The sequence below is a fragment of the Bacillus rossius genome, chromosome 3, assembly GCF_032445375.1.
Source record: "Bacillus rossius redtenbacheri isolate Brsri chromosome 3, Brsri_v3, whole genome shotgun sequence".
Taxonomy (NCBI): domain Eukaryota; kingdom Metazoa; phylum Arthropoda; class Insecta; order Phasmatodea; family Bacillidae; genus Bacillus; species Bacillus rossius.
Window position 1 is genome coordinate 54,590,301 of NC_086332.1, and position 18,845 is coordinate 54,609,145.

The 18,845-nt window shown below is 37.1% G+C and overlaps 2 protein-coding genes across 2 annotated transcripts in view; one reads left to right on the plus strand and one right to left on the minus strand.

Moving 5' to 3' along the window:
- Positions 1–18,845, plus strand: part of LOC134530706 (uncharacterized) — a 466,998-nt gene that overhangs the window by 384,902 nt on the left and 63,251 nt on the right. The window lies entirely within an intron of this gene.
- LOC134531443 (uncharacterized) lies at positions 1,640–11,102 on the minus strand. The gene is made up of 4 exons (XM_063367148.1): positions 10,813–11,102; positions 6,179–6,351; positions 2,750–2,887; positions 1,640–1,732 (listed from the first exon to the last, which is right to left on the minus strand). The coding sequence occupies exons 2-4, from the start codon at positions 6,291–6,293 to the stop codon at positions 1,668–1,670; spliced, it is 318 nt and encodes a 105-aa protein (XP_063223218.1). The 5' UTR covers positions 6,294–6,351; positions 10,813–11,102; the 3' UTR covers positions 1,640–1,667.

Below are 18,845 nucleotides of genomic sequence, written 5' to 3' on the forward strand. Positions count from 1 at the left end.
CCAGAAAGGCTGTGTTTGTTCACGCCACTCCACGCGGCAGCCTCGGGAAACCCACAGAATTCCCAAGCCGCTAAAAGTGTCATTGTCAATGGCCCGAAGCCGGACGGTGAGAGGGGCCATAAAGTGTTAGAGGGTTGCGAGGACCCTTGTAATCCGGCCAGGCACGCGTGGCATGCCTTACGACAGTGGACGGCGCGTGACGTCAGTGGCCGTGCGGGGCCGCCAGCCAGCTTCGAATCTGGCACGCGTCGCGGTCCTGTCTGCGTTCGTAACAGTATAAAGTAGCCTAACTTCCAAAGAGCTGGATAATAATTTATGTCTGGTCTAACAATGTGGATATTTAAACTCTAAGCGTATGTAAACGATGTGATATTATAATTTAGACACTGCATGAAAATACAATTATAATTTCACATTTATTGAAAAAATAATACTTTTGCATTTTGTTGTTTGCTGATAAATATACTTAATTGTTCACTTTTAATATCCTTCAATTTAGCTATAACATTATCACAATACCAATGGACACGAACAGATTGTCCCATACATTTGCAAAAGTTTAAAATATCAATTCATTGTTTGATAAACTTAGAAAGATGGGTATCGCGTCATTTCAAACAATTTCATATCAAACCGGTGAATTATGTTCTTGCCTATTCTGAAGAAATTTTTGGTTCAGAGCTAACTGTCATTAACTTCTTTAAAGGTTTTTTTGCAACATTTTTATCCTATTTGTGGAAAATGAATATACGTACCTATATATGAACCATACAGTTGAAAACTTTGGATAAATACAAGAGTAAGATGTCTTATTCATGGTTTTTAAGAGACATTAAAATACATTTTGGTGTTGAACATTGTGACAAGTATCTGACAGCAAACCTGTGAATATTTCATTGTTACACCTGCTTTTTTCCTTGTTTAGATTTTTCGCGTGGCTTTAGTAGTAGAATTTTTAAAACATTTACATTATATCAATGTAAACAGAGAGACTTGGCTGTGTCAGCAACGTGAACAATGTCTAATAAGAGTATAACATGTTAACATAAGAGTGGCCAATTACTTTTTTGTAAGTACGTTTACTTGAAATGATTTTATCCTCCCGAATTTTTCGGCTAACCTAGGTTTCCAATTTTCCTAGATCGTCTCCGGTTCGAGTTGATCCAACTTAGATTTATATATGAAGAGCTTTTGGCAAAAACGACACAGTCAAAAAAATTCATATAAGCATTTTTTTGTCCATCTTGTGGCGATCCCTTTTGGGCATGTACAGAACCAACTGTTACAGCAAAAAAAACTGTAATACATACAAGCTGCTCTGAAACATGGTGCGTTCAGCAAAAACTACATTTTCCCACATAATTTTCAGTGACAATAACAATTATTCGCAGAATTTTTGCAAAAATTAATACTGTAAACATTATATTAAGAAAAAATAACTATTGACGTCAGTATTTCAAGCAAAAATAACCATCGTCCTTGCAAACGAATATAAGGATTTGTTCAAGAATTTAACAAGACACGTAGGTTATTTATCCTGTACCGAGAAGAAAACGGTGAGTTCTGCAGCAAACAGCTGGCTCAAAGAAGCGACAACACAGAGAAACAGAACCAGAGTCTAGTTCCACTTGCCTGTCGCAGATTCTGCAGCGTACTTCTTGTGGCACTTAGTGTTTATCTCCACTACGCTCTCTCGCACGCTGAAGATTGGCGTGTCGCCACAGCACGCGATCTGTGAACAGAAGAACACTTTGTTAAATTGTTTAACTCGCCTTACGAATTTTTCCAAACCTACCTCCTGCAGCTCTGTTACTTAATTGTAAATGTGGCACTGCTTCGATGGTTTGAAAGTCTTACAGTTTTAAAGTGTCTATAAACTAAATTTATACAATGAAAGGAGACACCAGGAGATAACAGTATAAACAGTTCACAGCAATATTGTTTACATCTTCCGAAATCCGTAATCTTTAACAACTCTTATTGCTTAGAAAAATCTAAGTTTTCAAATATGTATTGCTATTAAAGATAAAAAAAAGTCTTATTTACATACAATTGGAATTATTCGATGATTCTAACAGAAGTTGCAGAGATATTTTTTTTTTTTTTAATATTTTCATTTGCCAATACAAACCCCGCATAAAATATAATCGCTAGTCAGGATTATTTTTAAGGATTAAAAAGAAATCGTTCCTCAAAATTCAAAATTAATGCTCGATAAAGTTTCAACTTGTTTCATTTTGAAGAACTGAAAGTAAATTTTGGATAAGAAGAGGAAAAAAATTTAAACGTCAAAGGTAATTTAAATCCAAGATGGCGGCGAGCCGTTGAACCTCACACACATCTCAACCCAAAACCTGCGCATGAATCGGCATAACTATACTACTTACAGCCGTTCATTCTGTATTTGTTAATGTTATTATCTGATAGAGTCATAAGTCACAGCCGCATTGCAGCCAAAGGATACTGGTTCTGAACCACTATTCCTAGGATTGGGCACGAGAATTTCTTTTGTTTAACTCGAAGTCAGTGCCAATGGTTTGGATATCCTTATGGCAGATTTTTTTCCTGTAAACTGTGTTTGCAAACAACGTTATGTGGCTGTTCTTGTTATGGTGATTCGTAAATTTAAACAAATTCAAGTGTTGTTTTGCGGGTGGCACTACCACTGGCACTACTCGACAGAAATGTAATTACTTAAGCCCGGTTGAGGGGACACGGTGTGAGACAGCTCACGCGACGGGCAGCGCACCTGCGGCTGCGGAGAGCAGTGTAGCTGCTGCGCCCGGCCGCGGCTGTGTCCCTGCTGGAAGGCGGAGCGCGCTTGGCGGCCCGGCTCGTCCAGTGACCACTGCTCGAGCTCCGCGCGCACCATCTCGTCTGGAAAACACTGTCGCAGGACACGTGCTTTACTCAAGCCCCTACCCCCCCTCCCCACTACCCCTCAACCCCTTCAGACTCTTACCCCCCCCCCCCCCCCCCCCATCGCTCAAGAAGCACCACTCCCAAAGAAATAAACAAGGTTAATTGATTTCAAGTCAGACGCCAGAATCGTATCTTCGCATGGTAATAATCTTACAGACGGGCTTTTACAAAAAAGTAAAAAAAAATAAAAGTCCGAAAATTCCTTTTTCGAACATTAGAGTCGTTTCTATATCAACCCTGAAAACAGTGTTTCTATATTCCCACTGGTTTCTAAGAAATCACCCTTAATAAGTTTCATTACAATACCTGTGCATTGCTTTTCCGAGTGGGTAAGTGTGTGTGTATATGATTGGGAAAAATTAAGTAAATTTGTGAAAAGTACGTTTGGTAAGCAACATAAAATAATGCTTCAAAATAATGTGGACGGTTGGTTTGATTATGTTAGCTGCATTAAAATTACTTTGAAATCATGTGAAGTTTTATTTTTTTAGGTCAAGATAGCTACATCGTAAATTCCTAAGCTAGCATTAAAAATATTTTACAGAGTTTTAGATGTAGTTGTACTAACCCAACCAACCGTCCACAATAATTTAAATATTCGTATTTGTAATGCAGCTAATTTAACGTAATCGACAATTCTCACGATTTAAATTTACTTCGCTCCCATCCGAATGTTAGTTACTACATGACTCAAAATCCTACTTTAAATTTAAATGTCAGAAAACAAAGATTCCGTAATTTAAATAGTTATTTACAAAAACAGAAAATTGAAACATTATAATTTAGCTTATAATTGCTATAGAGTCATCATATTTACTCCTTTGATTATCAAAACAATACCACTGTTTACTCAATTTCTCCAAAACAAACACACATATTCATATGGAAAAGAAAAAAAAGAAAAAAGGCAGCAGCCACGTCAATGCACACGCATTGAAATGTAAGCTATAAACGGTGATCTCTCAGAAAAAAATATGAATTCAGAAACGTTTCCATGGTAAATACAGGTTCAGAAAAATATTCAAAATTGTTATTTTACTTTATGTAAAAGCCCCTCTATAAGAATATTACCCTTTGGATCTTATTTTTAAATATTCTTGCTGTTTTAAAACTAAAAATAAATTAAGGTAAAGTAAAGTATGCTACATGAATATTATTTTCACAAAAATTCATTCCTTAATAATTTTTTTTTGGAAGAAAAGCTTTCGCACGTTGGTCGCAAGTTGGGTAGGTTAGCTCAACAAAAATTTAAGATTATCTTAAGTCGTACAATTATTTTTTTATTACTACCACGAAGTTGAACGCGAAATAAATTTGGGGCACTCCGGATATTTGAGATGCGATCCCACGACCTTTGCACAAGAACGTGACGCAACCGCCACCTAAGCTAACCACGACCTTCGAGAGTAATGGGCTATGCATAAGTGAACACTCCGCAAACAGCCCTGAGCAACCTATGGAAGTGTGTCGGGGGGTTTCGTATTCTTCTTGAATTTTAAAATGTAACTGCACGAAGGCAATAAATTCTTGTAGCCATTGCGAGTGGTATAATTCCTTCAAAAATATGTTTTTTCATGAATAATTTAGTTTTATACAAAAAATTTGTACTTAACCGTCATTAGCATAAGAAGAGAAACTTCACACTTACACACACTAACCAATCTATAAAAACAAACTATAAAGTACACCATATACATTCATAAAATTATTAAATAAACATGTCAAAGAAAATACCTGCAAAGAATCCTTACAGTATTCTGGCTCTATTTTATTCGTTATTCGCAGTCAACCTCTCCTTCATCGAACGTACTCACTCCAGAGCGTTGCAATTTTCATTACTCTCTAATGAGTAATCCCCTTTAAGTACCCTACCGGCTGTAAAGAGGTTTCACTTCGAAAGTAGTATGCATTTATTGTTATCAGTCCTAAGGTTGATATGATCCTGTCCAACGCTGGAATCAGTGCACTTTGATTCAAATCCCAAGAGGCACAAGGACAGGAAAATGACACCCAAGCATCAAAAACTATCATGGCCCAACAAAGCTCTAAGATGGAGTACTGAGCTGGGAGTTAAATGGTGGCAGGTTCGAAGGCTAAATTCCCACAAGAAAGTATAAAACTTATACTAGTGATAGGTATGAAGAAAGCAAAGCTTTAGGATTCGCAAGTGTTCGTTGAATTTGCGGCCCAACGGGTTCTGTGTGCCTGGAGTTAACCGACACAAGTCATCTCAGTAGGGTGTTTATGGCCTGTATGCATGAAATTAGCGAGAAACTGTAGAGTATTAAAAAAAGGGTAATTTTTAAATCATAGTTCTGGCGTTACTATTACGTTTATCTTCCACGTTCCCCCATAAACGGCTTCTTTAATCAGAAAAAAACAGAGCCTCCAGACTTCCCCCACCCCCACCCCCCGGAATCTACACCAATGGTAGGTATGATATCACGTCAGGAAGGAGACTTATTGACCATCTTCTTTGGTCCCGTACCTAACATGTCTGCTTAATGCATGCCCTATTGCATACTGCACGACTGAATCCACGGTTTTCCCTGTGTCTATGCATGTTTTACCTGGCCCCAACTTAACTAAATAAAAATAATTATATAAATCGCTGTCATGGCTGACCAATCCCCAATTAAATTACATGAAGAATGATACCCTTCGTACGTGGTTGAAAACCCTCATTAACAAAAATTTTCATGCGTTCTGATGATGAAAATAACACTTGTAACATGAAACGTAAAAATTTATAAAAATAATGCCGAACACGATAAATATACGCAAAGTGTGTTTTCAAATACATTTCTTAACGCGAATCACACGCAGTTTCAGCACGTGCCACTATAATTCGCTGCCGAAGCAGGTATGTGGACTAATAAATCATTTAATTTGCACCAAAAATTGTATACTATATAATGAAATAGCTCCAATCACAGCGGAAAAAAAAACCCTTTGAAGAAAAAACCAATCACTAGCTTTGGACCTGATTTTCGACAAGCAATATTATTATAATGCTGCTCATCTTGGTAAAATTCATCAAACATTTAATATTATAAAGTTTCCATTTGGCTTTGTGAACTTCAGATTGCGCCATTCACCACACACACATTTCCTTTCTGTTCGACTTCCTTTCCATTCACGAAATTGCTCCTACCAAATGCCGTATACCAAGAGCTAAGATGTTTACACAAAAAAAAATATTCAGGAAGTAGTTCTAAACCGGTGCGAACGTGCGTGTAAAAGGCGGGGTACTCACTGAAGTGTGGATCCCGGAAGTCGTAGCCTTGCGCCGCCGGCGCCCACGCCAGCGACCAGCACACAGCCACAGCCACAGCCACAGCCACAGCCACAACCCTCACCATGGACTTCATCGCTCTCTTCTCCGAAACGCGCCACCGCGTCTTTTTATAGCCTTCCCGAGGTAGTAACCTAAGTTTCATTGACCCTGAGTCAGACGTCCGGATACTCCGTGTTCTTGTATTTTTGGCACTTTATTTAGATTATGATAGTTATATTAAATAAAAAATAGCTTTTCATATATTTTTTCTTGGGAGCCTAGGTTTTTGCATGTTCAGCTGATAGTGACTAAAGTTAAAAACCTATAGATCATGTCAGTTACATAAATAACACTGAGATCTATTCTCAAGTGTAAAAATGTTCAAAAATTAATTTCCTTCGTGTTCACGGGAAGTTATGATTTCTCATGACCAGGCGATTGTAACTAAAATTAATGGTTGGTTGGGTTAGGTCAGGGTTATTTAAGAATACTGAAAAAAACGCGAAATTTTTTTATATTTATTCCAACTGCGAAGTTGCACGAGCGAGCGGCCAACTTCGGGTACGTTCTGAAATGCTCGGGCGTCTGACTACATTCAAGTGAATCTTAGACATGTTCTCCCAGGAGAGTGAGCGCATGGGCCGTGGTAACTCTTAAACGCACTTCGGGCATACTCGTGTGAAGTCGGGCCCCGAACCGGAGCCCCCACCTGTCGGTCGTTACGTCAGACACAACTTTCATGTGTAACATTGGGGTACAAAATAAAATACTTCAAAGATGTCCTATTGAGAGCGTGGTCGTTTGAATTCCTGACAATTATATATATATATATATATATATATACTTAAAATCATTAATTTGTTTGAGCAGAATGTAAGTTATTTTATATGTTAATAAATATATTATGTAAGTCACCCCTATGCTAAGTGTTTGCTTATATGTACTAAAGAGTTTTAGAGAGAAGTGTATAAAAACAAAATTGTACCTACTGCAGGAAACGAAGGAACTTAACGAGGGGGAAATAGTTCTAAATGATAATTTAGGACATGTGTTATTAGGTATTTTGTTAAATTATGCTACACACATACATACATACACATCCACAGGTTTCTTTAGAACAAAACCAAAAACAGCTGGTAGGTAATTCCTTAGCAGAAAATTATGCATAAATGTGCATTCAATTGTTCGCTTAACAAAGTGATTACAAACGGAGTCATGCGATTTAAATATTCTAATTTTAGAAAACTTTTAGAAATGAAATTCTTATACGTTCGGTAATGGTCAATCGAGGTTTTAACGTGAGTACTTAAATAAATTTTAACGTTCAGAGGGAAACGAAAAGTACAACGATCAGTAGTGGGACGCTTGTTTGGTGGACGGATAAGGATTGGATCACCAGATTGCATGTCTCAATTAAGGCACACTTGCATATTTATATATATGCTCGTCCGCATACTTGCACACTTGCGCAATTGCCTACTTGTCCATTCTCATACTTGCACACCTTTATATACTTTCTTACCTGAGAAGTTTCACTTCAAACTCACACTTGTTGTCCATGCACCAATAATTTGTGTGTGAATGTTTTATTTTTTTAGTTAGGTATCGAAAACAAATTGCAGCGAAGTGCCAAGGGAGGAATCAGCGAATCTTTATTTTATAGCATTTAACCACAATTAATTTAATTATAATGAAGGGAAATGATGCCGTTTACTATTATCAGTGGTTTAATATCTCTGTTTTAAGAAAAAAAATCCTAAATGTTTCCTCAGCTGTAAGTAGTTTTTCGTTTTTTTTTTAAATTTTTTTAGGTTTTTAGCAATTTATTTTAATGGCACATAGTAATCACTTAGAAGGGAATATTTTTAGGGAGCGAAAAATAGGATTCTGTTCTAATTGTTCGTACACCGTATAGCGTTCCCTTTACGCGCATTCACTCCTCTCGACAACTAAAGAGTCCGTTCCTGCTTCGTTTCCCTGTTCAGCGCCGGTGAGCAGCGCTCAGCAGGCTACAGATTTAAATTGTCACTGGGATTTCTGTCTGGCTCAGCGTGATCTATGGCCCGTGACATCTGATAGGCCCGGCGCAACCGGCTTCTTATCCGTCTGTGTGTGATAGGAAACATCTATATTTTTCAGCGATTGTTACTACTCAGAGAGCTTTCTTTTATCTAACTAAAAAAAAATATTTATTTATAACTTCTGACAAACTGTGGAATAAGTACGAGTTTGAGTCAAAATTTATATGATATTTTATTACTGTAATTTTTTAGTCTGAATAAAAAGGTCTTTGTAAGTAATAAAAAAATAAGGTAAATATGTTTTTATATACAATTAAAACATTTTACAGTCTTAAACACATACTTTATTGGTAACAAAAAACTATTAATCATTTCTAACAAACAGCTTTCAGAAATTTTTCCTAAACTTTAAGCTATTATTTTACATGACAATATATATCCACGACTAAGAGCATTGAATTTTTATAATTAACTAAACCTAGTATCTTTTTAAACTTTATATCGTAAAAAAACTCTAATTTTTCAAACAATTGAGTACTTCAACTTAAGGACTTCATTAAATAAATAACTATAGATACAGCACGTCTTTTTCCTGAAAACTATTTCACACTGTAAATGCTACTTTTAAAATATTTTTTGCTTCAGTCCATCAGAAGCAATAGGCCTACTTCTTCAAATTTTTAAATAATGGTGGTGACCTTGCAGTGGGGTAGCCCAGGGATATGCAACTCCATTGCACACGTGTGTATCGACTGCTACCTATTCCCAGAGATGCTTCGCATTTTTTTTTCATTTTCAATTTACAAACAGTAAATAGCATTACAGGATGTTATTTGTTTTTTTGTTTTGTTATATAGTAAACATGCTGTACTCTGAGTTTCTGTATGAAGTTCAATCACGCACGAGTTCATTAATCATCTCAACTTGTACACAAATTACTACCTGAATAACCTAATTTTACACAGCTTCTCGATGTAACACAACGCAATTCAATTTGGAAGATAATTTTTCATGCTGTACGACAGACAAAATTATAGTTGTACATGATGACAAGAGGTAAAATATTTTTTGTTAAAAATGTACCAAACTATATTTAACATTTATGTAAGATATCTCTTTGCACGTTGATAGTTTGATAATATTTAACCAGCAAAACTGTTTGCACGTATCTATAGTTAAGTTAAATTTCAAAATAAGTCATGTTTGTTCAAGGAAAATATTTTCATTAGGATGATATATAATATGATAAAATTATATTGGGTAAAAAATAAAATTTTCAAAATCGGTCTGAACGTCCGTTTGTCTATCTGTGCGTAATTTTTTAAAATCATATAAAAAACCTTTTAGCGAATGGATTCTGATGAATTTCGTAACAACAGACCCTTTTAAATGGAATAGTATACAGGCTGAAAAATTGGGAGATTTTATTTTGAATTGCTTGAAAAGGAGGTAAGTCTAGAGTCTAATAATAAATAATATCTCAGAAGCTAATACAAATAGTGGGAAAAGGTATATGGTAACACTAGTACCTAGATTATAAAGAACCAACCTTTTTATATAATTTTCCGGAATTGTACACTTAAGGTAAAAAGAGAGTAAACATGGTTTTCTAAAAGAAATACATATTTATCCGCAAAGATAATTCAAAACTACGTAGATATAAGACAGGTATTAATAACAAACATATAAATATTCAGCATATTTTTACATATATTCAACAACACAAGAAAAAAGGGGGAGATTTAATTTATTAAAGAAAAAATTTTTTTCATCACATTAGGTAGTGTCATTTGTCTATTTCATTTTACAATTTTTGGTATCTAAGGGGGGTAAAAAAATCTTAAAATTGTATTTTATAAATAACATCTACCAGCTAATTAAATAATCAAGGTTACGTTTCCATCAATTTTTAACTTGTGTGAAAATAATGTTACTAAACTTTTGTGTGCATCGCCATAGCACACATGGAATATTTAATTAACAAAATATAGCTTAACAGTAACAACTCCTAATCTGTTTTGCTGTTTGTACTCCGAATATTTCACGTATAGAAGGCAAAACTCAAATTCATAGCTATGTTTTAACAAGTCAAACATTGAGGTTGTAGAGTTCTTCGCGTGTTCTTTATATAGATAGAACTCATAATAAAACTGCAACTGAGTTGTGACTTTTCATAGAACGTATTTTTGAAAAAGTGGTAGCTTGAGTTTTATCAAATTTAATTCTGGTACGGATGTATGCATGCGATCCCTAGCTTGAAGAAGGCAGTAATTGCCTTTAGAACTAAAATTTTTAGTTCTGAAATCCATTTAATTATTCTTATTTTTACTCCACAAAAAATAAAGACATATCTTTGCCAGGTAATTATGCAATATTATGAGATGAATATATTTTTAATGTCGTAAAAGTTAAACTACTTAAAAATGCATCACGTTTATCTGTGATTGGCGTAAATATAAAATCATGACTGGGGACGCCGGAGACACCCCCTTAAGGCGCTTGTGTTCCCAAGCGATGATCATCGAACAGGACCCTATGTCTACAAGGTCCGGCCAGTCCGTAGATTATTACCAGCCCGGCGCGGCGTGTTACCTGACATGGACGGGGTCCCCGTGGTCTGGAGCTGCGGAGGTAAATCAGCAGCGCAGGTGTTGAAAACTGCCAGCTCTCCGCTGCGCCTTACCCTCGGGAAGTGATAAACACCGGCCGAGGGTCGTGTTCGACACCCGGCTCCTGTTGTTGGGGGTCACGTTATCGCCGCTCCTGGGCATGGAGGTGCAGAACCTCGAACTGAGCATCGTGTTTTTTTTTATATTTACTTTGTATTTAATATTTGCGTTAACACATTCCTGGTATTTTCACTTAATTCATTTTATTCAACCTCCTTGGTGGAGAATTAATGGGGAAAACGCCTTCTCTTATACATGACCACCTTAGAAAAAAAAAATTATCATCCGTTTAAAATTAAAAAAAATCAACATATTGATGGCGCTGCTTAAAATTATCAAGAACAAAAGGTACACATTACAAAATCGAACCAAAAACTAACTAAAATATTACTCTTAACTAGGTTTACCCATGCATTCACCTTCTGCATTTAAATAATAAATAAAGAAAATCAAATTTCCTTTCTAAGAAAGAAAGGAAATGGCATTACGGTGTAACCTGTCGCGCACACATTCACATGTAAGTCGTGAAGTGATCGCAATCAGTAGGGGTCTCACAAAAAGATTAATATATACCATTGAACTTTAATGCTATATTACTGTTAACATACATATTATTACCAAGAACCTGAATTTAGTATAGAATATACATCCATGCATTTAAATCGGTTTGTATCCGGAATTTCTTCTGTATATTTTTTAATTGTCTACTATAACTAAAAGGAGTTTTGTGTAATTAAATACCCGAAGAAAGTTTGTATTTCGGGAATATATATATATAAATATATATAAATATATATATACACATATACTAATATTATAAAGCTAAATAGTTTGTTTGTTTGTTTGTTTGAACGCGCTAATCTCAGGAACCACTCGTCCGATTTGAAAAATTCTTTCAGTGTTGGATAGTAAATTTATACAGGAAGGCTATAGGCTATATTATATTATCAATAACATTAGGGATCCTTACTAAAAGTCCAATTTAGAATCAAATGCGTTGGAGGGGGTTAAATACAACATGCAGTACACGTACGAAGTGTATGTTGGCAATGCCGCAGACGCTAGAAGTTCATATTTCCTATTGCCTATAAACATTGTTGCCACGCACTAGATGCCTTATCATTCTTAATTTTCCCATACAAGTAAAAAACACCCGTGTGATATTAATAACGAAGCAATCAGTACCCTCATAAGAGTTCAATTAGTATTTAAATACTTTTTATCACTTTAAATCGCAAACCTAAACTATTGTTTTTTCCCTCACTCTGTGTTTATTTTGTTTTTTATTGCCCTTTTTTTCAAGTATATATATTTTACAGACTTGAAACTTCACAGTAATGTTCCTTATGTTACGCTGGATGAAATTTTCCGAAAATTATATCCCGTGGGTGGTTAAAACCAGGCAACAGTGGGTACTTTGTCTGCATGAGAACCGGATTTTGCATTAGTCATGCTTTCTGCGTCTCCATGGCAACGGGCATCGCGTGGCAGTGGCGTACCCACAAGGAGGGGCATGTATAATGAGCGGCGCAAGAGTGATCTGCCTGTAGACTGCCGTAGCGAAGTACGGGTACATAAGTTGTACGTTGCGTGCACGAGTCGGGAAACCATCGGTGCTTTAAATTGTCTCTCCGGTACATTATACAGCATTGTAATAAATTTTCACTGAATTTTTTTTTATTTACCATTACTGTAAATGGGAGATGTGGCTTAATTTTTTTCCATTAGTATAGCCGTGCGAAGCCGGGTCGGGCAGCTAGTATATATATATATATATATATATATATATATATATATATATATATATATACACTAGCTGCCCGACCCGGCTTATATATAAATATATATATATGCCCGTTTATAAAAAAATAATAGTTACTCTATACATACCACACCGATTACGACGAAAATTTTTAATTTATTATGTCAAACCACATTGATAAAATACCCGCATACCTTTTCACGTTATTATCGTTCGTTGTATAAAAAATAAAATTAATTATTACAGCTTTATGAACACTGAAAAGTATATAGAAATGAAAATGCGTGTTTTGGATGCCTTTACGCATACATGCATGTTTAAAAGTCTCTAGTTTGTATTTAAATGCAACTTTTATTTAAAACCAGGAAGCTTTATGTTACAATCGAAAACTTGTCTGGTTACATAATTTAACACCAAAACAATACCGGAGGGTGTTAAGGACATAACCGGGTAGAAAATTTATTAATTATGAAATATATTCCTTTTTTATTAAATATATGAGACAAGGGTTGCTGACATTAAAATCGCGTTGTAAAATAAATACATGTAAGTAAAATCATCCAATCAATAACGCAGAAAATTTAAAAAAAAAAACCTAAAAAGCTACACACGTCCACAAGCTTTCCCTATCGTAAAAGTGGCGCTGTTGACATTCCTGGAGAGCCATGAATTCCTGAGTGTATATAATCTCAAGTGATCCAAGGCCATTATTTCCCAGGAGGTAAGTTAAGATATTATTCGCGTGGAAATTACATTCGTCGTTCACCTTAAACCTGCGAAGGATTATAATTCTAAAGTAAAAAATAAATTAACTCATGTATTCTCACTGAAAATGTACATATACATTCGTATGTTAAAAAAAGTTTAAAAATTAAATATTGTTTTAAAATAGAAATCAAATTATAACAGTTCATAAACGCGCAATAACATTTTAAACTTATAAATTGCATGAGAAATTTACCATAAAATCATTTCACATTTTCTTTTGATTTAGCATTTTCCTTTAAAAAAATTGTACAACGAAAGTTTTACAATATATGATAAACAAATCATAAGCACAATGTATATTTTAATTACTTCCGTCAATGTCTGAAAACTTGAAGACATTTATTTCACGATTTAATTATCTCAAAGCTATTGTAATGATGTCTGCTTAAAGTAGTCTCACACGTAGGCTATTCCAAACTGGGAAATAAGAGAAGAGTAAGTGTCCTGATTCTCTTAAATTTATTTTGGTTATTCTATTTACATGTCATTTCTTTCATTTGAGGGATAATCCTGTAGATTTATCACCATAGAACTTTTTCGTTTGTTGTTTGGTCGCAAATTTTGAGGCGAGAGACAGAATTTGAGTGATCTTTAGGGTAAAATGTGACAAGAATATCCCTTAAATAATAGAAGTTACGAAAAAAAAAAAATATTCAACCACCCAACATGACAAGTAACACAGAACCGCAATTCGCCTTTTATTTTTTCTACGGCAGATTTCGTGCGTGGGGGCCCAGCTGACGCAGCCAGCATTTGCCTCCAATCGAGTTGCCTTCTTCTGTTCGGAGAGGGCTGAGTCGTATTTGTAGTCTCGTCGGCCGTGGGCTTTTGCCCTCTTGGCCTCTTTGAGGGCGAAAGAGGGGGAGCGTCGTGTGTAGTGGTGCGGACTGCATGCAACATTGCCCCCTTCCTTCCCTCTCTCCATCTCTCCCTCTCTCGCAACAGGACAACCTTGCCCCAAGGCTCGCCACGCCCCTGTTCCCTTTTCCTGTAACTTAGTTTGCCCTCCTCCGAAACACACGGCAGCCGAGATTGGAGTGGTTGTCCCCTGGAATCGCTGCGAGACTGCTCCTTCGACTCCTTCGCCCTTCTCCTCTTGGTACACCCTCGGGTGGTAGTTTCCCTGGAACAGAGCGAGAACAGAAGGATTAGAGAAACGCAGGGAAAGGTCGAAGCAAAGAGAGGGGGAGCGGGTGGAATTCCTCTTCCTTCACCCTTCCCCCCCCCCCCCCCAACTAACCCAAATCTTCGCCGCGCCGACATCCTTTTCCGGCTGAAAACAACAGACGACTAACTCGTCTTAATGACTCGCTCCCCCATCTCGTGACTCGCATCCGCCCTTCTCGGGAGCACCACACCACGCATCCCCCACCTCCTTTTACAATCCGCCACCTCTTTCACAAGACTCCCTCCCTCCTCTCCTCACACCCCGAAACCTTCTGCCACCAAGGTCCTTGGTGGAACCTTCGAAACAAGTTTCCAACATTTGAGAGCTCGTCTTCTCTAAGAATTCGCCGAGTCGCAAAGTATTCGCAAGTTTGGTTTGCGGGTTATAATAGTCTACAGTAACTTTATTTCCTTTCACAATTAAATTTTATTTTTATTACTATTTTATTTTTGCGAATCAAGCACTAGTAAATTAATAGATAGTAACAACCGGCGAAGTTGTAAAAATGATGATTTAACGACACTTATTATTTTATTTTTTTATCAACATGGCTTGGATAGCAACTAGCGGCAGATAGTTGTAACTTTGAAGAGGACAAATTATTTTAAATTTTATACTTGCCGCACTTCAAAATATGAATTTGTAAAATTATTAAATTTCATAAGATAACACATACATATTTGATTGCAGTTGAAAATAAAGTTTATTGCATTACTTTCTTTATATTTTACAAAAGTGAATTGAATGAAATTAAAAGAAACTGTAATGAGCTTACGATACCGTCTATACTTCATTTATTTAGTATTTTTTTGTTTTTTAATGGATGGCCATTAGCTTCACACACCCACTACAATGTCATGGGGGCTTCACACACTAACTTCAAGGTCATGGGTGGCCATAAGCTTCACACACCAACTACAAGGTCATAGGTGGCCATTAAATTCATTTTACAACTACAAGGTCATGGGTGGCCATGGTGACTGACGCGTCCCGCTCCTGTGGGAAGTCGGCACCCATGTGGGTCCGGAGTCCCATGCGATCCCTGAGCGCAACCGCGTGACGTCAAACTCATACATCCATTACTGACCATCACCGTGGAGGGTGAGAAATGTGGGACATGTGCCCTATGCAAAAGAAATGAACCAGAATTCGCCTGGAGTGGGGATGGAAAAGAAGCTTGGAAGTACTTCTTCCCAAACCCCACGCAACTCCTCCCGCACCAGAGTTGGCTTCCGGGATCAAACACTCAAACACATCGATCACCAGTCAGACGTGCTGCTGCGTAACCAAACATGCTTTATCGAATATGCATTACCAAAATATACATTACCAAGCACTCATGATCAAATATGCACGACCAAACACGGATTTTGAAAAACGAATGTCCAAACGTGCATTTCCAAACATGCCTTAAAAAATGTATATATATATATATATATATATATATATATATATATATTCATGAGCAAACAACGCATTGTCAAAAACGTATTAACGAACATTCATGCCCATACACCGATTAACAAACATGCATGATCAACCAAGCGTGACCAAACACGATGAAATAAGCGTGTCCAAGGACGTGTGGCCAAAACCACGATGACGCACGGGCGGAATGAATGGACGTGGGAAACATGTGTACTCCAAGAGATCCCCCCAGCGTTAAGGTCGCTATGACCCCAGCCGGGAATCGAACAATGACCGCTTCTTGGGAAGCAGAGTGCTCCGACCACCCGGCCGTGACCCCAGCATTACCAAATAGGAAAACTAAGTGCTGGATGTTTGCCAACACTTTTGATTCCGTTACAAAAACACTACGAAGTACGGAAATTCTCCACGAGGAACGTGATCAGGATTAATTTTGGACGATTTCACATCTAGAAATGTCATAACTGAATTTTGGCGGATAGATCTTACCTCATAACACCTTTTTGGCTTTCCCCAACTCCAACATAAAAAAACTGCCTAAAACTTTTGGATTTATTCAGCAGCTGCTACGCGCAGCTCCATTAGAAACCATTAGTTCTCGCCGAGTGACTCCCAAACAAGATCACCAGCGTCTGGTCTTCTCCCTTTCCCTCCTATAAAGTGCATAAAGGGTAGAGGAGATGGGAGGGTGTTGGTCGCGAGAGTTTCTATACGTGCTTGGCCTATGAGGAATTTATTTTTATTTTTCGTACCGCAGGCCAGGGAACTGAGGCACTCAAAAATTAATGGATTGTCAACAGAGCTCCCGCAATGATGGGTTGAGATCGGAGGGGTTGTGTGTACGACCGGAGGAGTCGGAGAAGGGGCGATATTGCAGAAGGGGGTTTTTTGAATGGGACATGGAATAAAGGATTTTCGAGAAGGTGGAGGGTTTTGAGGTTGTACAGAAGAGCCTTAACGAGGGGGGGGGGGATGGTGTCGTGGCAGCTAACGAGTCGTCTCATTTGGCTGCCGGAGATAGCAACAAGGCAAAAGAGGCCGCCGCGCCGATAAGGGGGAAGACGTGATGGCAAGTAAAAGGGGCTTGGAGATTTCCCCTTCCCCGTCCCTTGTCATTCCTATGCGCACAGGCCTTTTTTTTTATCCCCCCCCCCCCCCTCCCGGCTCTGCTTATTGGACGCACAATTTCTGCTGCACGCTTCTGAGTGCTCCTCGCTTCTTGGCGTGGCCATCCTTTATTCCAGTTCACTTTCGCACGCACGTGCAGGATTATTGCATACATTTGAAGAGATCCCTGCTACACGTTTTGTTTCTTTAACATGAGAAGTTCAAATATTTAAGTAATAATATCCCTAAACTCAACATTTTTTCACAGCTAAACTTACGTAAGTTATAAAAATAACGTAAGAATAAGAATACGTTCTTTGAAAAATTTTGCAATGGGAAGATTGATTAAAAACAAATTTTGAACCTTTATTATAAGTTTATTTTTGATTGTTCTCCATGTGCTTATGTATTCATTTTGTTCATACTTAAGGATTTTTCTATATCATCCAGTGTAAGCCAGCATGAAATTTATTGAAATCAAAATAGGAATTACTAGTACAAAGAATAATTCTAATTCGTTGTTTCGTAATTTTAATATTTAATGCGTAAGAAGATTTTTTTAGATAACAATAGTGATTATTATTTAATGTTTTTTTACAGAAAAATTATAAGAGAAACTCGTTGTTCTGGAAAACAATTTTGTAGTATTTTCATTTTAAAAATATTATTTTCCTAAGCATATATATCAAATGCTAATTTTTGAGCCATTCTATAAATTTCGTAAAATGACATGTAGCCTACACGGACAGAATTTATCATAATCGTAAACTATGTCACTATGGGAATTTCATTTTTATGCTATTAGCAAATATAGCAATACATCAAACGGCAAATTGAATTAACATTTATTATTGTATGTGTGTACAGTATGTTGAATTATGCGATTTTTTAACACAAATAATCCAGTAATGTTTATATTTCGGCACTGTGTTTGTTGTTTGTGATATACGTTTTCATTAACATGGACACATAACCCAAGTACTCGTATGGAGTATAAAAATTGGTCTTACAGCTAAGGAACCAGTTTGAATTTTTGAATTTTTCCCGTATTTATAGCTAAATAATTACGGGTATCTAAGATGGTGTCCAAATTTCAAGATGGTGGGTGCCACTGCAATGATAAATAATTACTGCACACTAGTGGGTAAACATTAAACTAATATGGCGGCAGTGCACTCTAGAAACGAAAACAAGGTTTTCGGCATCCAGCATGCGAAAACATGATGGCGGACGTGACGTCATACTAGCTGCCGATATACATATAGCCTACCTTGGTATTAGCATTGAATATATATAATGTATAGAAGTCGCGAGCCCAGGTTAAATTTTCTGTCCGGTTTCTTAGAAGAATTGTTGTAGTTCCAAGCTCCGCCGCTGCGATCGCTTTCATCGCTGGGTATCGGCTGTATACGCCCCTGGTGGTATTTGGCAGAACTAGGTTAACCAGCCCAGTCGTGACATCATCCTTCACCCCCCCCCCCTCGAAAATCCCAGACCAACGATTCAAATTACCCGGCAGGTCTTATCAACATCGTTAGGCGACCTTGAAGAGAAGCTTCCCTTACCGTCGTTTGAGAAAGATGAAATCCCAAAAGAAGCTAGCCACGGAAATCACTGAATGATGGGATTCTGTACCCGAGTGAAGTGAAAATTAGCTATTAAAACTTTGTATTGGGCCAATAGTCAGTGTTACGTTCAAAATATGGTTTTATTTTAAAAGTAA